The sequence below is a fragment of the Erithacus rubecula genome (assembly GCF_903797595.1).
Source record: "Erithacus rubecula genome assembly, chromosome: 2".
In the NCBI taxonomy this organism is placed as follows: Eukaryota; Metazoa; Chordata; class Aves; order Passeriformes; family Muscicapidae; genus Erithacus; species Erithacus rubecula.
In genome coordinates this window covers 93,376,856-93,400,305 of record NC_136685.1, presented here as the reverse complement: position 1 = coordinate 93,400,305, position 23,450 = coordinate 93,376,856, and the positions used below count along the sequence as shown (strand labels likewise).

The 23,450-nt window shown below is 46.5% G+C and overlaps 1 protein-coding gene and 1 long non-coding RNA gene across 3 annotated transcripts; one reads left to right on the top strand and one right to left on the bottom strand.

Annotated features, from left to right (window-relative positions):
* Nucleotides 1–1,486: 1,486 nt before the first annotated feature.
* Nucleotides 1,487–2,387, bottom strand: MIXL1 (Mix paired-like homeobox; the record flags this gene model as incomplete). Its single annotated transcript, XM_079298652.1, has 2 exons — nucleotides 1,487–2,020; nucleotides 2,097–2,387. 2 exons carry the CDS (start codon nucleotides 2,385–2,387, stop codon nucleotides 1,604–1,606), a joined length of 708 nt encoding a protein of 235 aa, XP_079154778.1. The 3' UTR covers nucleotides 1,487–1,603.
* On the top strand, nucleotides 2,010–10,028 carry LOC306798530. Of its 2 annotated transcripts, XR_013773386.1 has the most exons (3): nucleotides 2,042–2,147; nucleotides 2,988–3,196; nucleotides 9,383–10,028. It is a non-coding gene; the product is annotated as an uncharacterized lncRNA (long non-coding RNA). The 2 variants fall into 2 exon arrangements; XR_013773385.1 differs by lacking the exon at nucleotides 2,988–3,196 and having other exon boundaries at nucleotides 2,010–2,147.
* The last annotated feature ends 13,422 nt before the right edge of the window (nucleotides 10,029–23,450 follow it).

The following is a 23,450-nucleotide window of genomic DNA, read 5'->3' as shown; positions in this document are numbered from 1 at the left end:
TTTGTCCCACTTATGTATGTAATGTGAATATACACTGGTTTCTTTTCTTTGAAAGGCTACATTTCTCCTTGGGTCAGAACTATTGTTTAATTCTGGTGACAGTAACAAATACAGCTGCTTTTGCTGAGTGTGCCCCAAGCACAGCAGGAGTCTCAAGAGCTCACTGCAACTACTGTGCCTGAAATCTGCAGGAGCAAAACAAGTTACTTTGATTTATTATAATCAGTAAACTTGAATTTACCCTGAGCCCTCAAGAAACCATGGTCTCATTTTCTATCTCTTCCTACAAGTGCTTCTCTTCTGGGGTTTTCCTGATCCCCAGCATAGCACCCAAGTCCACTTGGGACAGGTGGAGTCTGAGGTAGGTTGATTGGTTTTTGGTTCATGTGTTTTTCAAGAATAGCTCTGTAGTTTTTTGATGGATGATTAATCAGCAACCTTGCCATGCCACTTCATCTTGCAGGCTTATAGTCCAACCAGCATTCAGCTGTCCCAGATCTCACAAGCACAGGTATGTTGTGGGGTACCACTGAGGCATTTTGTGCATTGGTAACTTTATTCTGTGGGGCATGATTCCTGATATAGGGTATTTCTGCCAATTACATGGATCATTTTTCCTGTGCTTCTGGCTTCTGGGTGCTTTTCCATAACTTTGAACTTGCTCTGCTAGGCTCTGAAGTACTATTTTGTAAGCAGGAAGAATAGATCTTATCCTCAAAATACATACAGAGTTATGTATCCTTCCTCAGTAAATTTAATCCTGTTGTTATGATTTTGCTGTTCTCAGTGCAGAGCCATTCAGCCCATGATCATGTGAACAGTTTCTGTGTAGTCCCTGCCTACAGCTTACAGTGTCCACAAAATACTCCCATTTCTCCTCATTTAACATTAACCTTGGCTTAAGTGACAGACTGGAGGCTTTTGTCTGAGCACTTGAGATTTGAGGGTTTGTATTACTTAGGTCAAACACTTCAACTTTCATTTAGAGATGGGGGTGTTTTTTAGGACATTTTTAAGACATGCTGACAGAGAAGGCTTAAGGCAGTTTCTGTAACCTGTTCTCTTCAGGCCCTTTAGGTCTCTCATCGACATCTAAACTGCAGCTGTAGCTCTCCAGGCCTGGGAAGAGAACCTGCAGCTGGGATATCTACCCTTCTCTACCCCACCATCAGCTAAGGTAAGAAACCTTGCCCCCCTGCACCAGGTACACACACAAGCAGATCAAAAATGTAAACCTTTATTTTATTTTCCTTGGTCAAAAAACCCCACAGACCATCACTCTTTTTTAAGACCACCCCCCACTCCCAAAACACAGTGAATTTGGGTTAGCTTTTTGGCTAAAGAAGGTTAAATAGCTATACTAAACATGATAAAAGAAAGCTTTAAATACAGTGTAAAAAGATGCCCTCAGCTAACGGAGCCGACCCGTATCTTTCTTAAATAAATAGTTAAAATCAGTTACTCCCGGATAAAGTGCAAAGTGGCAGAGCAGCAGCGGTGAGGTAGCGCGGTGTGTGGCTGCTCCCCGCCCGAGCAGCGCCGGGGTCCGGGGGCTCTGCGCCTGTCCCCGGTGCCCGCCGGGCCGCGTCCCGCCGCGGGGCGCTCAGAGCGCGCGGAAGGCGCCGAGCGCGTTCTCCTCCCACTCGGAGCCCGACTCCGAGTAGCCGCTGGTGTCCTCGGCGTCCGACACGGGCGAGTACTGCCCGCAGAAGGCGCGGGCCGGCGGGAAGGGGCCGGCGGCGCTCCCCGCGAACGGGGCGGGCTCGGCCCCGCCGGGCTGGCCGGGCGGGAAGCCCTCGAAGCCGGGGCCGGGCGGGAAAGCGGCGGCCGGCGGCCACGCGTAGGGGGCCGAGCCGTCCTCCGTGCGGGGCAGCCCGGAGAGCGCGCAGCGGGGCCGCTCCGGGGCGCGCAGGGCGGCGAAGCGCGGCGGCCGCGGGCAGCCCGGCCGGGGCGCGGCGGGGCCGGGCCGGGGCGGGCCCCGCTGGCGGCGGGACTTGGCGCGGCGGTTCTGGAACCACACCTGCGGAGAGAGGGCGGCGGTGAGCGTGGCGAGGCGGCCCCGGCGCTGCGGGCGCGGCACGGCCCGCGCCCCTCACCTGGATGCGGGACTCGGGGATCTGCGTGGCGTCGGCCAGCTTCTCCCGCAGGTAGATGTCGGGGTACATGGTGTCCTGGAAAACCAGCTCCAGCGTCTCCAGCTGCGCCGCCGTGAAGCTGGTCCGCTTCCTCCGCTGCGAGGCCGCCGGCACAGCCCCTTCCGACGGCTCGGCCGGGGGAAGCGCCCTGAGGGCGGGCGAGGCCGGGCCGGGCCCGCCGCCCCCCGCCCACCTGCCCCCGGGGAAGGCGGGCGGCTCCGCCGGCGGCTCCCCGAAGCGCAGCGCGGCCATGGCAGCGGCGAGGAGGGGGCCCGGCCGGCCCGCCGCGCTTTATAGCCGGGGAGGGGGCTCGGCAGGGGCGGGGGTGCGAGGGGCGGCCCGGCCCCGCGGGAAGGTGAGCTCCGGGCACCCCGCCGGGCCCCGGGCTGCCGGGGGGTCCGGCCGGGGCGGCACTGGGGGTCTCGGTGATGCCCTAGGCGTGCCTGGCGGGGCTGGCTGATGGCTGGCAGCCCTCGGCTTCCCGTCCGAAACACGGACCGCCGGAGGGAGAGCGGGGCTTTGCATCCACGCGCTAAACAACTGGGTGCTGGGAGTTTGGCACCCCGGAGAGAACCCAGGGCAGCGGCTCGGTTATTTCTGATCACAACCCTGCCAACCCAGATGTTGTGAGTTCACTCCATCCAGCTATTGATGTGCAGGTAGATGCTCTTAAGCTGCTGACTGCTTTGGCAAGTAATGGATCGTGTATGGTGTGAGACATAAAGCAAACAGAAGTTGTCTCTTTTCCTGGCCGTGACATGCTCCACTTGCAGTGCTTCACTGCCAGCAGTGCGGGCGGTGTACAGCTTCCTACTGTGCCTGCTGCTGCAAAAACATCTCTTTCTTTTTGAGATGCAAGCTCCATGCACCTGGAGAACCACAGCAGCTCAGGCAGGGCAGAGGCAGACATTGGTGTCATCACCTCTTCCAGCACTTGCTAATGCCTTCACACATCACACTCGCACATCCCGTGTGCTTCTGCCATAGCCGATTCCCAGACGGAGAGGTCTCGTGCTGAAACGCTGCCTACACATCCCAACAACACCAAGGCACTTTAAATGGTTTGTCCTCATTTTACTTTTTACAACTGTCTCCCAAGAAAAGTTACTTTGTACAGAACATCACGTTAAAATTTTTAAAAACTGTTTTTGGAAGTTTTGTTCCTAAAGCATTTGTACCTTTGTGCTTTTACGTATGCAGCAGTCCAGGTGCTTTTGTGACTGAAGTTTATAGGTTGTTCCCAAAATTGTGGGCTGTAGCCTGCAGACAGCAGTCAGAGACATGGGACTTGTACAGTGTTCTCAATTAGCAGTGTTAATGAGAGGTCATGGTGGTGAGAAAGGGCACGGGTAAGTGGTGATCCAGAAAGCACGAGACAGCATTATTTAAGGTTTTTAGTGAGAAATTCATGGAGGGTTGAATCACTCTGCAGATTCTATGCAGATATAGAAGATGCCACAGGTGGCAGCAAAAGAATAGTATTCCAGATTATATTTATATGATGAATGTTTTATTGTATTTTACATTAAATAATATTCCTGGGAAACATATGAGAGGTTTCTTTTCTGAAGGACTTAATCCTGCTTGGAGTTATGCCATTATAAGAATATAGTTTCTAGGATTTTGTTAAGGTTGATTAAGTCTGCCAGACATAGAGCAGGTTTTTGAAGAAATGTGGTTTTTTCACACACATACATGTGATTTTCTTTCAGCAGCAGCCCAGGCTTAAGGAGCTGCTGGCATCACAAGCCCCCCACTGTTCCCCCCTGTCCTGATGCCTTCCCTTTAGCTGAGCATCTCAGTCCACACTGAGTGATCAGGGAATTAACCCAAGTTAAAGTTGGGGCTTGTTGGTTGGGTTTTTTCAATCCAGATCTGGGATACCTACCTGTGGGTTACCAGTACCCCTAGGATGGGTGTATAAGAGAGAGGACACTGCCAGATGGAGCAGGAGGGAAATGAGGGGATCCCATCTGGGGTGCTTCTAGGGCTGCCCCACCTGGATCTGATTCTGAACTAGCAGAGAACAAAACTGAGACAGACTGCCCAAGAGCGTGGTGGTTTTCAGTGTCAGACTTCCCATTAAGGCAACTATCAATGTATATTGAACAGATACTCAGGAAAGAGTGAGTACTGGGAGCTAATAGACCTGTTCCCAACTCATAAATCAGGGAATGGGTTGGATCTTTGATCTCTGACTGCTGTGACATCCAGGCCAAAAGCCTCCTCAGTTCCCTTGCCCTTTATGTTTCCAGAGGTGTTTCAGTAGCTCTCTCGTGACAGCAGCTGACACGCTTCCCTTGGTTTGGAAAAGAACAGTGAGGCTTCCCGAGCCTGAAAACTTTCATTGGCAGACAGATGTAACAATTTCAGACTTTTAAAAAATTCTACATTGTTACAACGGAAGTAAAATTACTTCCACACATTACATTTTGTGGCATTCCCTATTGTCCATGGATGCAGTGTGACCAGTGGCTGTGCTGTGTGGAATAGGACACACTGTGTGACTGAATTGTGGGCAAAATGATTGGTGCCCTTGGTGCAGCCCAGGGTGTGGGGCTCACACTCAGTCTCTTCATTACCTGGCTGCAGACAATTGTATTTTCTAGCACACAGGCCTGTGAGTGGATGACACCACTGTGAGCAGGTCAGGCTATGCTGCCTGTCTGCAGGTGTTGATTTCTGTTTACTTCTAATCTGCCTCAGTTTCCCTGTCTGGGCTGGCTGGCTGTTACTAGGCACGTTCCTATATCTTGGTGATGAGTTATTTTCTGTTTACTGGTGGTATGTGCTTTTGCAAAAGCAAAGCAATTTTGGGGCAAGACCAGAGCCCAGGAATCATATTTTCCTTTTCCTATTGCTTGGACCATCATATACTAATTTTGTCCATGGCCACCCTTCTGTATTGGCTTGGTTTGAAACAGATCTAAGTTTCAATAAAAGCAAGGGGGCCAGTACTGATTGTAAGGGAGTGTGCTGTTAGGTGGACATCAGAATAGGAGGCTTCTGCCTCCTCCCAGGGAAGCAGGATGGTATGAAAAGCAGCTCCTTGCTTCCTTCTGGCAGTTCTCTCCCCTTCCAATGCTGCTACACTTCTCCACAGCTCCCACAGAGTATCATCCCACTGATGTCCTAAAAGCTGTGGCATAGTGCAGTGTGCCTCCTGCAGCAAGGAAAAAGTCCACTGTCTGGATTCAGTGGAATTTCTTTTCCCTGGCAAGTAGTTTTCCATCCTGCTGCGCCCCTTGTAGTCTGACAAGGAAGTTTCTGATGCCTTGTAGGTGCCAGCATCTGCATGGAGTCATACCCAGGTAAGGGCTGGAAGCATTTAGAAGATGTTCAATTATGTCTCTTCCTGTTTTGCAGCCTTGCTTTTATTTAGGTCCCACCAAGGCATGAAGAGGGATTTTATGTCTTCCCTTGAGAAGCAGAAACTGTGACAAAAGTCCAGAAATGCCTTGGTTTTTGAAATTAAGATGGCTAAAACTGAGAGAACTGCCTCTAAGGGAAAAGCAGATTGCGTTGTGTTGATATCAAAAATTACAGGCTGCTTCAGAAGCTGTTTACACTGATCTTCACTCTATTTGTCAGGAGAGAAACTTCTTGTGCTTTTCTCTGTGTTGGGAGTGCCTCAGCACTGAGGAATGTGTGCCAAGAGGACTCAAAATGCAAGATGTACCTGTACCTGCAATAAAATGGTTTTAAGCTTCAGCTGGAGAACATGCTCTCACGTCACTGCTGCCAGCTCTGAGCATCCAGGAAGGGTAAGACAGGCTGTGAAACACCAAGACTGTGGAGAAGCAGGGGAGTGGTGAGTGGTGAGTTTTCCAGGTAGCTGGCTCTTCAGCCTTTTGCATTTAAAGCTGGGGACAGTTTAAATGTGCAGTTTAAGATCCTGCCTCATGTGACTTGAGGAGCTGGAGCTTGGGAAGCATCCCAGAATGCATGGCAAGAGTAGGCAGTAGTGTGACACCCAGCTGTTGCTTTGCTGACAAGACAAACACCTCCCTTTAATAACTAACATGTTAGTTATTTAGTTAGCAGTTAGCTGTGCTGCTCAGTCCTGGAGGGAATGGGACACCAGGGGTTTGCCACGCTGTGATTTGTAACCAGCTGTGCAGTCTTGGCTGTGTTCAAACTCCTCTGGTTTGTCAGATGTCATATCACCCTGTTCCCTGAGACTCTACAGGGACACAGCTTGTGCACAGTCTTTTGTCATTCCAGCAAGGCTTATTGTTTTTTTTCTTTTTGGTGGCTGTCTTCAACATGAATTCTCTGCTCACTAAACCCGAGACTGAGATTTTTAGTAGTAGAGATTTAGCAGTCTCTTGTCAACCTGACTAAATTTGAAAAGATTTGGTATCTTGGAGATCTCAATTTCTATATCAGTTTTAATTTAAATTGGCCAAAAAGTTCAAATCTTATTACAGAATCATATAAAGGTTTGGGTTGGGAAGGACTTTAAAGATGATCTAGCTCCAACCCCACATCCATGAGCAGAAACACCTTCCACCAGCCCAGATTGCTCAGAGTCCCATCCAACATGGCCTTGAACACTTCCAGGATGGGGCATCCACAGCTTCCCTGGGCAACCTGTGCCAGGGCCTCACCACCCTCACAGTAAAGAATTTCTTCCTGATATCTAATCTAAACCTACTCTCACTTAGAAGCCATTTATCCTTGTCTGTCACAACAAGCCCTTGTATTAGGAGACCAGAAAAAGGGACAGTGGTCACGCCAACCTGATTTCATTAATTTTGAGAAAGTTTAAGAAAAAATAAAACCACATTTTTGCTGTTAAGACTGAAGTTTAAGCTGTCCCTGGATAGCTTGTCCCTGAAGAAACAATCCCTGGATAATTATCTCACAAATTGAATTAATTGTAGTCCAGACATATTTTTATGGTTGCATATATAACTACATTTGCTCCAGAGTTTCTGCTGGCAGGAAAATACCATATAATTTCCAGCTTCTCTAGCAGGGCCCTGATAGAAGAAATTGTTATTTTTTTAGGTTAGGTTTTAATTTTTTGGGTTAGGTTTTGATGTTTTTTCATGCTGCCTAAGAGGAAATCTTTATGAGAATACATAATTTCCCTTTGATTGCTTCTAGTCATTGTGACAAGGCTATTTACAACCTCCAAATGCTTTTAGAGGTTTACCAGGTCTTCCCAATGTACAGACACGAAATCTATATATTGAGGCCCATCCTTTTAGGTAGAGTTCTGAGATCTTACAGTGATGTCATGTTTTGAATTTAGAGTTGTCCTAGAGTTGTTATCAAGGAAGAGCTTGAGTGGGATGGGCTGTGTACAGTCCTCAGTCTGGCACAGTTTGAGGATGCCTTGAAATTTATTCCTGAAAGACCTAATCTGTCCATTGTGGATATGCAGCTGAGTCCCAGAGAGTCCCTCCTTGGTAGAGTCCTCTAGAATGAAGAGAGGGCTTGCCTTGCTGGTCAGCCCATCTGGGACACAGTGAGGTGGATACAGCCAGAGTCTTACTGCAAGGCCAGAGATGGTGCTGTCACAGTGTGTCCTGAGTGTGTCCTGTGACCAAGGAGGGCTTTAGTACTGATAGGGGTACAAAAGGTACCTGAGACACCTCTCCAGTGTGATGGAGCCCACGGCATTGGAATGTCAGAGCCTGGGGACATCAATCCTCAGCACAGGTTATTTCTGAACACCAGGCTTGCCCAGCAGCTCTGTGCACAGATAGAGGGTGAAAATAAATGCAATGTGACAAGAGGTTATGTTCTCTCTGAAAGATGCCTGCCTTGCTTGGCTCAGGCATGATTATATATGCACAGTTTATTTTCCTTTGAAAATTCAGCTGCCGTGTCTCCTTGGTTTTGGCCATGAGGAACTAATAGTACCTTGTGACTTTAGCCCTGTGCTTAGGAGGGGGATGTGACTTGGTGGGGTGAGCCATTTCCTGAGAGGTGTGAGACGTGACTTCAAGACCTGCTGGTGCCATTCGTGTATTCTGCTCCGAGGAGTTGATAAGAGCTTCAGACACACAGAGAGCCTTGAAGGAATCCCTGGGGGAGGCAGGGAGGTGTAAAATCCCAGCAAATGCATATGAAAAGATCAAGGGGCTGTGTTTGCTAATTGCCAACAGGAACAGATCTGGGGCAAGATGCCCAGGTTCACAGAGGACCCAGACACAGCAACAGGGCAAGAGCAGAGTATGTCTGATGGCTGGCAGCTGGCTCCCTACCATCTGAGGGAGAGGGAGAGTCAGGATTTGGGAGTGGGAGGGAGATAAAAGCAAATGGTTGGGGTGGGAGAAGGGAAAGGGAATAGGGAGGAAAGCAACCTGGAGACAGGAGGGGCTGGTTGAAAGAGCAGGGGATATTTAGTGTTGAATTTAAACCTCAGCTTACCTTAGAGTTTTGAGATACCCCCAGAATGACAGGGTGAGTGTACTTGACCCTCACTGCAGTGAGAGGGCAGTCCCACTGAGTTTGCTGTGGCAGCAAACCCTAGGCTTAAACAAATACTTGTTGCAATTTCTCCCATGTCCTCTCTCATTTTATATTTATATTTTGAGAGAACCTAAAGCTTCCATTTAATAGAATTTACTGTATTGCTTTGCTTACTCACATGCTCTGAATAGGGTGACACCCAACTCTTAGAAACATTTTCCTTAATGAAGATGTACTGAGAAGTGTTGGTGCCAGTGGCTGTGTATACAAAATAACTGTTATCCAAACTCCCAAAAATGTTTAATTAATTGACAGTGAAAGCAAAGGACTATATCTGCAGATGAACAAAAAAAGAAAGAAGGAAGAAGATAAGAGCACAAGAGCTAGGTAAAAAGACAGGATCATGTTTTCCTCCTTTTCATTCAGCACCTACGTAGGAGAGGCAGCCTGCCAGGGTGCAGCCAGAATATACACACAGAGTAGGGCAGACAGGGGAAGGCAGGGTGATGGATAGCAGAGGCCACATCCTCCTCTAACAGCACTGGATAACAGCAAGAAAAACTCCAAACATACCCTCTCTTCCCCTTTCAAGCTCCTTAGCCTTAACAAGCAGTGTTAGGGAATTGTTTTCTACCTTTTCTTGGCAGGCTCTTAAAACCTTATCATCATCCCCTGCATGTGGTAAGCCCTTCCTTCTACTCCAACTTAAAAATGAGTCACAAGATCCTTTGTTTCTGTCTTGCAGTGTCTGGTATCTGAAAGCATGAGTTGCTGAATTTAATGGATTTTTATGTAAATGTTACTTTTTTTGTTTGTTACAGCTTGTGTCTCATGGTTATTGAGAAAAGGATCCAAATGTTTTGCTCCAATGGTTCAAAACCAGAAGACAACACATAGAACCAGAATTGTCCTGGTATGGTTGGATGCCTGTTACAATATGAACACAAACCCATGATGTTTCTCTGCCCTTGGCTGCCCTGGTTCTATTAAAATCTACCAAATCATCCCTCTCTGAGTGGTACTGACTGGAAAATCCTTCCTCTGGCTTCCTTATGTTTCCCTGCTTCTTCTCAGGCATGTGCCAAGGTCAGTGCTCTGGCTTCAGTCCAATCATTCATTCTAAAATGTTTCCCACCCTGTTTTTTGATCAGTTTTGGAGATGAGGGACTTTTAGTCTCATGTATCATAACATTTGTTCATGCATTTTTTTTCTGGGCTCTTTAATATCAAAGGTTTTCAAGCCTCTGTAAAGTTTGGAAGATTTTCAGGTTTAACACGTGGATGGAATGTGGGAAGTTTCACCTGAGCTGGGGTTTTGCAGTTGATCATTAAATCAGCAGTACCACATGATCATAGCTGGGGAGTGCAGTGGTTACTATGCCATTTGATGAAGTCATTATCTTCTGTGCATGAATTGACTCATTTTCTTTGCTATTTAAAATCAAATTAAAGAGAAGTGCCACACAACACACTCGGTAGGCATTATTTCTGTGGATTATCCTGACTTTTCTAAGCCCACAGCACAGTTTTCTGGTGCCTGACTCACACAGGAGCTCCACTCATCTGCACAGAACAGTATCTCCATCCTCCTCCCCCCCATCCCCTCCTGCCTCAGCCATCCCAGGTAAGTTGTCCAATAGGATCCTGTGTGTTGGCTTACTCCTCTGGCAAAGGTGCTCTCTGGGGCCAGTTCCTGCCTCCAGCCTGCACCACTGCCCCCCTGGGCTGCCCTGCTCATTCTCTCACTCCCATTTTACAGGACAGCTGCTTTTCTTCCTCTTTAATTCAAGCTCAACTCCTCTGCTTTTATTTCTGGCAGGGTAAGTTTTCTGTTTGACTTTGGCTCTGTTTGTCAAGGCTGCACCCTTGTCACCTCCTAATTCTGATCCTCTCCTTTGTTGACTAAAGGTCTTTCTCTCCTTCCTTTTATTGGTACTTTTATCTCTTTCTCCATTATCTTTTAGTCCCCTTGACTCTTTTGCATATGACCAAACTTGTTTTACACATTACTTGGGGGATTTAAGACTTTTTTCCTTGACAGCTTTTCTTCCCTCTCCCTGGAAGGCTCTACGTGCTGCTGGATACATGGCAAGGAGCAAATACATTTATTACTCCAGATGAGACAACTGCAATCCAAGATGGACAGTGACTCTGGGCTGGGGTGATCTCTGCAGCCATCTTGCTCACCCCCCACATCTTTACAAGACCATGTTTTTCCTCTTTTGCAGGCACATCTTTGCAGCTGGGATACCTCGTTTTTGGTATTTGAGGTAAGAGAAGGTCTAAAGGGTGCTGAGAGTTTGCTGCAGGTCTGAGTGATCCAAAAAGGGTGCAGCAGTGTCATAGTGTAGGTTTCTATTTACAGTTCCTCTGCTGCTGGCCTCTTTTGTCACTCACTGACAATGCCTGAAATACAGCTGGAGACAAAATATTTATGACAGTGGCTGGAAATTGCAAAGCTAGGCAGGATATCAATCACAGCATCACCTGGGTGTTTTAGACTGTGTGTGTCCTAGTCAGTGCCAGCATAGCAGTGTTTATGTTTTCTGGCATTTCAAAAACATATTTCTCTCAAATTTTGCCAGGATAAGGGCAGAAGTGAGAAGATTTTTCTTTAAATTTAAAATTTCAATTTAAAGGTGTTTCCTTTGATTAATCTCTCTTGCTTGAGCTCTCCTTCCTCTGTGTTTTTTATCAACTAAGGCAGCAAGAATCCTGGCACATATAAAGTGGTCCAGGATAAACAGGGAACCTGCTGCCACTAAAAACCTAACAGACCAAGGACTGATCCTACTTGCCCACAGAGCTTAATTTTGCATCTCTTCAGCCAAATTATGATCTTTCCTCTGGCTGCATAGAGCAGACTCCTGCTTTAGGGACCAGGATAATTCCTAAGAGCCGTGCAGGTGCCTAACCAAGCAAACCCCCTGCATGCTGCACCCTCTCCTCATCTACTCAACCTGACCTTCCTCATTCCAAATAAGTCTTTGCACTTCAGATTTCCACAGCAGCAAGTTGCCATTAACAGTGTATAACCACGTCTGAGCTGTCCAAGCACACCCATCAAGTGTCACTGTAGCCTGTGACCCCATTGCTGAAGAGAAGGTACGCTGGCAGAGACACACAGAATTGTTCCTAGAAGATGCCTGTTCCAGGACTGGATTGGTGCCTGCTTCCTGCTCTCCAGGCCTTCACCTAATCATGAAGCAGTGCAGCTTCACCAGATCCCTTTTTCTAAACAAAGTGCACCTGTTTACAGGTGGGAATTTTACTTAGGACCATGTAAAATGTGTAGGCACAAAGCTGCAAAAGACCAGGTTATGCTTTCCAGGTCTGTGTGAATTCTTTCCCTGTCCACACTTCCCAGGATCACTTCACAAATACTGGCCCTTGTATTCAGCAGCTGGAGAAACCACTGACCACACAAAACAAAAGACATACTTTTATTTTCACAACAAAAGGAGAGCCACTCCTGTGAAGTCCTCTCCATGTCTGTGGGTCTAGGTTGCTGGTTTTCTCCATGTAGGCACGTAAAAATCATGAATTGTGAAAAAAAAGGTGATGAAATGCTCTTTGGAGCCTTTGCAGAATAGTGATAGTTTAGATAATTGCAATTTTTTTTCCTCTGGGTGGAGTTTGAGCCATTTGGGAGTTGATCATTGAACATTGATATGAATAGGAAGGGGAGTATAACATAAAGAGGACAGCAACAACCCTGAGGCTGGGAGACTTGTGTGGTTGCTGGTGTCATATGCTGAAGCAGAAATTCATTTGACATTTTGGAAGGGGAAGGCAGTGCTGGTCAGTCCTGGCTGATGTGCTGGGTACGTGCTGATTCATTTGGCCACAAGGATAATGCATTCTGCAGCAGAGAGAGGAGGTTTGTGTCTGTGCAGTTTTCAGGAGGAACTGTGCCATCACACCCTACAAACAGCAAACAGTGTCAGATTGTGAAAGGGCTTGTGCCAGTAAGTCTCACCTGTGACGTTTTTGGAGGCAATCTAACCAACACCCAGGGAAGGCTCACCTCTCATTTTGCAGTCTTTCCTTGAGAAGGCAGGCAAGATATCCCTGACTTGGCCCCTTAGAGGGACTTCTTGTCAGTCAGGGGGTTCCTGTAAGATGAAACAGAAGTTGGGCAAAGAGTAAGATATTGGCATTTCAGGATCTCAGAAGAAACCATATCTGAAACCCAAAGAGTCCTTAGTGACAGATTCAGAGAGGAGGTGCAGTGCATGTAAAGCTGTGAAAGCATCCCAGGAAAACCTTCTTAATAGTGAGTACAGTGCAGAGCTCTCTCCCAAAAGCTCTAGAAGCTGCTGGTCCAGTCCAGAAAGGAGGCTGGGCATGTGATGCTCCTCTCCAATGATTTTTACTGCACAGTAGCTTTTACTCAGGTTCCAGCAGCATCCTGGTGGCACCAATGATAACAGTGTAAAAGCATTTGGACTCCTTTGGTTCTGACAGTCATCCATGAGGCACTAAGAGAGCTACCTACAGTGAGGTACTACAGCTGTTGTGACTGCTGACCTGGTCCAGATTTGATTGCTGATCCTGAGATGAGAGGTTTCACTCTGTCATTCTTCTCCAGAGGTTTCTGCTCTTCCTGGAAAAAAAAAATTCAAGGGCATTTCTAATGGATGCAGGAAAAACAAGCAAACACCTCCCCAGGATTTTACTTCTGTGTTGTTATTGCATTGCCTCCTGTGACCCTCTCTCCTCCCAGCAATGCACAGATTTCAGGTTGCATAGGCTGGGTGGAATATATTTTAGAGCAAGACTCTATTTAGCCGTGATGTCAACTGCAGCTAACTATAAAAAGCTCAGTAATGCTCTTTGAAAGTGTAACAGCTGCTGCTCTACACAGTCCCTGGTGTATTACAAGTCCGCCCTACTTCATGTTCACACAACCAAAATAAAATACAATAGCAATCATTATATGGTTCAAGGAATTTGGGACATAATCTCCCCAGAAACCAGGAGGAATCCAAGGTTAGACAAACTGAGTAATTTTGCACAGCTTGTTAACAGAAAGGTAATTTTACCTGGATTTGTAAAATTTACTTTTTAACTCAGATTGACTATGTGCAATCAGTGATCCCTACACAGTGACAACAGAGCAGCAAACCCTCCTTTGGGCAGCGCTGCTGGGTGTTGTTCACGCACACACACAAACTGACCTCTTGCATGGGGTAAGTCCATGCTAAAATTTCCCATAAAAGCAGGGGTTTAATAATCTGGAGTGAACAGATAGAAGTGAATGACTGTGGAACTGTGCTGGCACTGCACACCCTTGCAGTACTTGAAGTCCTGCTGGGCTGAGTGTGATGGGGACCAGCCTTGTGAGGGGGGACAGCACCCTCCTGCCTCGCAGAGCCTCCAGCTCCTTTCTGCATCCCTGACAGCACCAAACGGTGCAAAGTGGCTGCAATGCTGTAGGCAGGGTGGCTTGGTTTGTAGTGCAGATAGGCCCCTGTAGTGTGGGTGGGGAGCAGCCTGCTCCAAGGGATGTGCAAACTCCTGCGCCACGGTTTGGAGCAGCCGTGAGCTCAGCAGTCTGAGAGGAAATGGTTGGCTGCCAAACACGGCTGTAACCAGAGGTGACAGGACAGTCAGGCAACGTGAGGCATCAGCCAAAGCCGCTGGGATGGAAACATGCACACCGTGGGATGGGCTTGGCATGTCCCTGAGCGCTGGCTGCACCCAGCTCCCAAGCAGGGATGTTTGATCCATGAGGAAATCAGAGGCACCCAGAAATGAAAGCAAGCAGTCTCTAGCAGACAGAAAGCCTGGGAGGCAGCCAGGGAGCAGCCCCGGTGCCTATCCTTCCCTGACGGCTCTCTGGAAACCCCCTGGGGCTCCCCCACCGTGCCAGGGCTCCTCCTGGCTGTTCACTGTGCTGAGGCTCACGGTGTGAGCAGGAAAAGGACCTGGCTGGGGAGGAGACACGCATGCAAACACACACTGTGTGCTTGTTTAAATAAAGTGACGCTGAAGAAAGGGGACTTGTGTCAACACAGAGACTAATTTACACGCTGTGGTGTGTAGCAGTATGGTGTCAGGTAAGAGCTGGCACATTTTCCATGTCCAGCCATGTACATAATGGTATCACATTTATAGGGCAGAGGAGTTGCTGTGGAATTAAAGGCTGCGTGGTTTTTTTTAATGGCACCTAGGAAACAGCATACTGGAAATCCTTGAAAAATCGATAACTTCCCAGCCAGTGCCTCTAACACTCTGCAAATTATTTAAGATTTTGCTATATCCCTTGACAACTAAGAGCTCAGTTCTTTAGATATGGAGAAGCCTCCATTCTAAATAGAGACAGCTGAAACTTTTTGCAAAGCTTTTCTCTACCTTTGTCTGAGGATTTGTGACTTCCACACTTCTAGAAGTGAGGCTGGTAAATTGTTGGCCATGAGCCCGTTTGATTAAAGAAGAGAAAAACCAGTCCTGCAGTAGTAGATGGGTAACAAGATGAAGCTGTCTTGTACAATAGCCATGGAAACCTCAGGCTCCTGGTGTTCTGACTCCCTGGCTATGATTTTCCACGGTGATCAAGTGATTTATTTAATCCTTTCACTACTTCTTTGTAGTCTTGGATCTTTGAGGTTTCAGGAGGAATCATCAAACGACTTCTGCAATACATTAAAAGGGAGCATCTTATCCTGTGTCACTGGGGAAAAAAAAACCTACTTCCTTTCAAAATGTGTATTTCCCTCTAGTATATTTTACAAGATGAGGAAAACAAGCTCTTTCAAAAAATAAAATTAACTGAAAATTTGGACCCCTTTGCAATGAATGTGATCCTAAAGCTAACATCTTGTTTCCTTCACATGTAGTTATAACAATTCTTCTTCTTTGGATCTTCATGACTTTCCAGCCTTTCTGAAGGATTTTTCTCCTGTCTCTTAGATGACAGTTAGAGGGATGAAAATTGTTAGATATTTTGTTGTGCATTAGATTACTTGCCTCTAAGTGTTATTCTCATTGAACCAGATCATACTGAATACTCTTATTTCTGTGGGATTTGGGAGTCCTAATCAGGACCAGCCCCTTCCTGACATGACCACTTAAGCCAGGGGACTGGACTATTCTCTTAAAGCAATCAACAGTGAGATAATCATGTTTTTTTCACCCAAAATGTAGCAAGGGGGGTTGGAACAAGAAGCCACTGACCTGCAAGTGGCATTTCACACCACAGTGATAAGGTTCAACCCTCAAAGATTGCTACTGCCCTCTTTTTGGATAGAGAGGATTAGCAAGAACCAGCTGTCTGTCATGGCTAACAGGTTATGGGCACACTACCAGTGATGCCTGGGACTCCATTCAGCAAGGAATTTCCTTCCTAGGTTTTGGTATAGAAAGAAATGTTGATGCTCCGAATATTAGAGCCTGTTCTGTAGCTGGAAAATACCATTGTTTTGTTGTTGTTTAAAGGCTACTCAAGAATTAATGATGGGTACTCTATGGAGGCCTGTAATAAAATGAACACCATGAGATATTCACCTACTTTTGATCCTAAGCGCTTTTTATACTGGAGATATGGTTTTTTGCTTTATCTCAGTGAGCTTAAAGACACAATCCTCCTGCCTATGTGTGTATAGCTACATCTAAATGAGGGCTTTTATCAGCAAAAGACCCACATCTTAACTCACATAATTGCACAGCTAAGGCTCCTTGAGTGCAGCCCAGCTTATAAAGATTCTGCAGGCGGAAGGACGCCAGAGAATTGCTCCTTTCATCATGATAGTGTTTTATCTCAGGGGCCAGTGCTGACATTCTGAGTGTTGTTAACCTCTGCTGCTTCAGGACTGGTGTGTAGGAGCACATCACCACTGAATCAGGCATTCAGATACTTCTCTCCTGGGAATATTGTTCAGGAATCTAGCTGGTGAAATGTACTGACCTTGGTTAAGCTTTTCCTTTGAGAACTATTGCCCTGTTTTTCCCCCACATGCCAGCCATCCTAGACCCCACTTAACAAGGTACATTATGAGGTCCCAAGTGGTTGACTTCATGATTACTTTAAATTATATGTTAATATGTTGTTTCCCTCTTCATTCAAAGGTTTCATTATCTTGCAGTGAAGTATATGAAAGGAAAACAATCATTTATCTCTGTATCTAAGAGAAAAATGTATGATGTCTTCAGCAGCAATTCCTCTCAGTCATCAGCAATATAGGGACCAGAAGATGTGTCAATAAACCACAGACAACTTTAGCTGAAGGGGCTGGGCCAGACTGTAGATGTACTAAACATGACAGTGTTGAAGCCTGGGTTGGTGAAAAGTAAGGGTTTGGCAGCTTAAGCAGATCCAGCCTGCCATTTCTTTTGACATCTCCCTCATTCCACTCCTCTCCTTGCAGCCTTTCTCCCTGACAATTGTACTGACTCAGTTTACAGGGCTGGGCTGTGAAGGAGATCTGGGAATAAAGCCAGGAGAGAGAGAGAGGGAGAGAGGGAGGGAGAGAGGGAGAAGAGGTATAAAAGGAAGGAGGCTGCATTTCACTGCAAGCCAGTATTGTCACTGAAACCCCCTTGAACCAAAATACAGCCTTCTGCAATGATGGAGAGAGGAGCCACAGCTTTTCCAGAAGGACCAACTACAAGGCAAGAGAAGGCACCAGAAGGAGCCAGTGCAGCCCCTACACAAATGTAGCTTTGTGACTCTTGCTTCTAACAAAGGATCTTGCACTACTAAGAAAGGATGTTACTGCTTATCTCCCAAAAAGACAGCCTACTCACAGACAGAGAGAATGGGGAGTCCTGGCTCAATAGTTTGCTCTGTGCTGTCCATTAGGAAACTGAACTGAAAAGGTTTAGCTCTAAGTTTCCATTTTTGTTCACTAGCCTCGCTCTCCATAATCTGCTCTGATTTTATTATCCTTGATAAATAAAAAGAAATGAGAGGAGAAAAAGCACTATTGACACTCTGGTGAGTCCTGTGTAATTCTCAGCAGTTCTGCTGTGCAGAACATTTCAGTCTATAGTTGTTACCTCTGTGAGTAACTTCCAAGGTCCACAAAAGTCACAAAGGAACAGAAGTCAATAGATTTGGTCCTGCCAGCCTCTCCAGCAGTCCACAAATCAGAGGAGGTTGAAATTGCCTGCTGGAGTACAGTTCTACTCACACTGAACAAGGGAGTTAAAACACACTTCCTTGAAAAGATGTTCATTAGAGCAGAAGAGCATAGGTAGGGAAGCAAACTATCGAGTGATCTGACTCTGGCAGCACAGCAGGACGGCTGGATGGGTGTGGCTGCTCTTTAGGCTGCAGTTTGGTATTGCAGCTGGGCTATGTGCAAGCCGTTTTCTGTCCCTATTTCCCATTTGCACTGCTTTCCTTATGTTGCATTTAGTGGCTGTGCAGCCACAGGAAGAATCTGTTCATCCGGCTGACAACAGGGGCAAACCAACCATGCCATAAAAATGGGGAGTTTTCAGCCATATCAGCCAGCTGGATCAATTCACCCTGAAGCCACTCCATTGCTAGATCCAGTGCAAGAGAAAGGGCAGGAAACAGCTGGGAGCAGCAGTGGAATGCAACCATTGCTGTTTGGCATTAGCTCACTAATGTAACTGCTGTGCCCAAAGGGACAACCTGCTCCCATCCTTACTTCCCTGCTCCTGGCAGTATACTCTTGCTGCTGCTAGTCATTTTCCAACCCCTTGGTGAACCAGGCCTGCCCACCAAGCTAGCAGAGAACACAGCTGCTTAAAAAGGTGAAGAGGATTGCTGAGAGGTCCAGCTAGCCTAAGAGCTGGCAATCAGGATGCTGATGGGAGTCTCTGGTGTATGTCTGGGAGCAGGCCAGAGCTGCAGATATCTCATGAAACCTCATTCTCAATTTAACTCAAAGCAGGAGAAATAACCCCAAACAACAACATAAAAAAGTGAGCCACAGCTGAGCAGCTGGGAACCAGCAGCATGCTCTCCATTAAAGAGTACATCTGATAATCAGGAAGAGGGACAGGCTTACTGCATGCTTTTGAAAGGTGTGTTATCCTTCTGTTTGCTGAACAGTAGGAGTGACGTGGATAATGCCACGTGTTGCACACAGGGGCTTGCTCTTACCTAGAGAGAGGCAGGAGGGGCAGCAGTTTTGCTGAGAACTCTGCCTATCATTTCCCATGACACTGGATAGCTTGGAGTCTCAAAGGTAGATAGGGTTCATTTGAAAATAAAGCCAAAAAAGAAAAGGACACAGGAGGGAAGAAGCTGATATGTAACACAGCACACAAGAGGACATGTCTGGAGCATCAGAGCTCAGGGTCAGCCATGTGCCACCTCTGTCCTCTTTGGGGGCATGTGCTAATTGAGGTCAGACCCTGTCACAGAGGTACAACTCACTTTCTGGAGGTGCTTGAAAAGAGTATCCATAGGTGCTCTCAATTTACATGGATAGAAATCATTCTGCTGTTGGTTCAGCTTTTTCTGGGCACATAGCCAAAAGCACAGTTGCTAATTGCATCAATCTCCTTGTTCTCTCTTCTGTAAAATCACTTTATTAGAGGAGTTGGTTAAATTCAGGAAGTGCTCCAATTCCTGGCTGTATCTCATTTGGCAAAGACTTGTAGATAAAAGTGCTGTGCTGCTTCTCCCAGGTCCTGTGCCCGTGAAGGGCGTGCCTGTTTACACAGCTACACCGCAGCAGATGCAATCATATCAGTGTGAGATAATGGAACTGGTATCGCTTCATTTATGAGCTGAACTGCTCTTTTATCCTCACCTGTAGCTGGGATAACTGCATCCGTGTTATAGGGTGTTTGTTGGCTCTCAGAATGGGAATATTTAGTGAAGATGGACTTTAGCACATGTATGTTTCCTCAGGAGTCGCTTGAGTGCCCTGCCAATAAACCTGATTTCAGCAGGATTTGCTGACATGGCTAAACAGCTATTGCCAAGATCCTACATCTGGTTAACTTATTCTGCACCTCATACAGTAAGTTAGAGAATTTGGTGTGAATGTCACCTTAAATTACTACAGAAATGCAAGGCATTGGAGTGTGATCCCTGAGCTTAACATGTCCTGAATATCTAGAGTTACTGAGAATATCTGCTGCCTGTCCACGTACATTAGGGTCACCATGAGCTCCTAAACTTTACAAAACGCAACAAGCAGACAAGAAAAAGAGCAGTTTGGTAGTAAATGGAGTTGAGTGGTCACCAAAATGGGCAACAATGGCAGATACCAATGTGCTATGATGATTCTATGATTCATTCTAAGTCCTGGGAAAAAGATGTTTTCCAACATCCAAAATCAATTTCTATGAAATGACTGTGATCAAGAGAACTGTAAGGGGAAACCAAAACTACACTTTTAGTCCAGATTGTATCAGACATAAGCACAAATAAAATTTGATTTTCTTCATGTTTCTAGCAGAGTTAGGAGTCCACTACACTGTCACAGTGCATCCTTGGGTGGTTTTACAGTGTTGGTGTCAGATCAGCTCCTAACTAAACTGTCCTGTAAGAAAAGGCAGACAGACAAAGAGAAAACCTTTAATTAAACCAAAAGAGCTTGAATGCTTTCTTCTTTCTGGTCTGGCTCTATTCAGCCAGTACAACTCTCATGAATAGAAAATTAAGACAGTAAGAAGAGGAATAGGTCTGTCATGTTATGGGAAAAGGTCAATCTTGTTAATACTCACAAAAGCAATTCAATTTCCAAACTTTGAGGAATTTAATTCATCTATTAACCTGTTCACCCTCCCAGAGATACATGAAGCCTTTCCTACCAGGCATTCCACTCCTTCCCAGCTATGGGAGCTCTGGGCTGCTACCACAGCACTAGGCCTGGGAGTGATGGTCACACCCAGTTTATTGAATGTAGGCATTCCTGAGAAACTGATAAAAATATTTCCTGAGTGAGAGATTTGCATTTCTGAGCCCACAGCACGGTGTCAGACCCAGAGGCTCAGAGATGTGCCCTTGAGATAATCAAATATTCAGCAGCCATTGATGCAGCAAACACCACGTTGGGCCACATCTCTTTAAGTGGGGCTCTTCCTCTGTTAGACACCACCACACTAGTGGGACTCCTCCTAAGGACAGCCAAAGCCACAGGGAGCACATGGGCTTCATCCAGGACTGTGTGGGAGGAAGGGCTAGTGCTCTGGTACCTGCTCTCTCACCAGGAAGAGTGGAAGAGCTCTTTGTTTACGTGAGCCCAGTGGCCTATGAATGTTTTGATTCCTTACTGATAATTTCAGTGAATAGGTTGGTATTTTTAACTGTCAAACATTCAGCAGTTTGAATTAAATAATTGATTTATTCTCTATAAATTTTCTAGGTCTACATTTCTTACTGGAGAGTACTGTACTTACAGAACCAGATTCCCTCTCTGGGACTTTTATTTCTTCTGTGTTTCTTTTCCCACGCAGAAGCTGCTGTTCCAAGAAATGAATGAACCATTTACTGGCTGAACTTAGCATTTTCATCTTATGTGTGAATTAAGCTAAGGGTTTCCTCCAACACATAAATTATTGGGAACTCTTTGTCATAATCATGTGGGCAATATGTCTCCATTTACAGGCTTGATGAGTAATTCACTGAAGGTGTTGCAAGTCATACTGCATGCCAGGAACAGTCAGCTCAAATAACCATCACTGCAAATTCAAAATTTTCTTCTAGAAAAATTTTCATCATTTGTTACTATGTGATCCCAGACCGGGACTTCCCAACTCCTCCCAGGATTTAAAGTTCCATCTTTTTAAGAAAAAATAAAACAAAAAACTATTCCCCTTCCTACACCTGAAGGAACTTCAGTCAGCCTCTCCAGCTGGGATCTCTCCAAGGGTTTATGGTGCCCTTTGTGGAGGAAGCTGCTCCCCTGGTGCCAGCTCACGTGCCTCTTGCATGGCAGAGCAAAGCTGGCACCAGGAGAGAGGAATGGCCTCTCATTTGCTGAGCACACACTGAGAGTTCACTATGGGACACAGCCTGTCAGGAGACAAATCAGTTTTCTGTAATTATTCCAAAATCAGCATCTTGGATTGAGCTTGGTCTCCAAACACACAGACAAACTAAGGGCTTCCTGTTTTGGGCCAGTCTCCTTCCATGAAGCAGGAACACCTCTGGTTTTAACACTATAGGAAGTGAGTTTTTTCTTCCATTTGGGTGAAACAGAAAATCAACAGGGATCACTCAGAATTTCAGCTTCTCTTACTCCAAGGATGCATTTTAAGGATAAAGAATTCAGTTTCTTAAAGTAGGAACTATAGATTAAAGTGTAGAATTTATGCCAGAAGAAAATATTTATCAAGTGCATACTCTTCAAGCCAAGCAGGAAATGTGTCAGACCAAAACTTTGAAATTTCAAGTGATATATAAATTAACTATTAAATGTTAAAGTGAAGCTGAAGTGACAGACCTGTAAGGCAGGGTGCAGGGTTTTAGGAGGAGATAAAATCATCTGTTCTGCTGTTAGACTAGTCTGTGAGGTAGCACCAAATAGTCAGTACAGAGAACTGTGTGTCCTGGAGAGCTCCAACCAACAAAGGGGGATGGCACAAGCCTCATTTTGCACCTTTGGCAGGAGAAAACAAACCACACGGTGCTACATTCAGTCCTCAATAAACAAAAATGCTAGTGAAGGGGGTACAAAGGATTTCCAGTTAGTTGTAAAAATTTATTTTGAAGTTTAGATAACTCATCATCCAAACCTTGAGTGTCATTGTCTACCAAGAAATACTAAGTGGAAATGAAGTAATTTAATTTCACATTTCTTGTTCATTTCACCCAAAGGCTTGTAAGCACTTTGTAAGTGTGACAATAAAATTTCTTCAACATTCCTGAGTGATCAGCAGATGGATCCAAAGCCACTTTGAAGGGCAGATAAACTAGGCAGTGTGACAAACTCCAGGGGATGACCCTAGAAAGGGGCACAGGCTTTGGGGGGACAGGTGAGACTCCCACAGCCCTGAGTTTCAGGAGCCTGCAGAGACATGCAGGTGTCTCCCTTAGCACTGGCTTCATGAACCACCAGGCAGGGATGTGCCACTTCCCAGCTGAGCAGCCTGAATCTTGGTTTGGCTGAGAAATGTGACCAACAGCTTTCCATGCTAACAGCCTCTCTGAAATCCTGCAAGGAAGACCGTGTGAGCTGGGAATAAACCTCTGCAGCCACGCATGGCAGCAACTCTCCCCCCTTCCACAGCACACGATAATAGTATTATTGTAAGCAGTGTTTCACGGTCACAAGGGAACGAGCTAATTGCAGATACAGCTCCTGGAGAAGTAATTGCCTTGTGCTCTTTTTTCCTTCTCTGGCTCATTTCTTTCCCCTCCTGTTTGAGGCCTGAAGCATAATTTCTGAGAGGACACGAGGTCAGCGGCAGGCCTCCAGCTGGACCAAAAGGCTTTTAAGGAATCACAGAATTGTGAGGGTTGGGAGGGATCTCCGGAGATCACCAGTCCAGCCCCGTGCCAGGGCAGGGTCACCTGGAGCAGGTGACACAGGAACTCATCCAGAAGGGGCTTGAGTATCTCCAGAGAGGGAGATTCCACCACCTGCCTGGGCAGCGCTGCCAGCCTCAGTGCAAAAGGCCGTGTTGAGGTGAAACTTCTTGTGTTATAGTCTACGGACATCGCTCCACATCCTGTCACGGGCACAGGAAAAAGTCTCGGTACTTTCAGATATCTTTATGTGTTAATGAGATTCCCTCTCAGTCGTGTCTTCCCCAGACTTGCCAGGCCCAGCTGCCGCTGCTCCCTCGCGAGGGAGACAGCGCTGTTCCAACACCATGACTAACCGAGAATAAACCCTCACGCCCGGGCATTGCCGGGGCAGCGGGCAGCGCTGTGAGGGGAGGGGACAGCCGGCCCTACCCGCTGTGCGGCGGCCCGAGCCGCGGGGCGGGGCGGGGCGGGCCCGGAAGATCCGG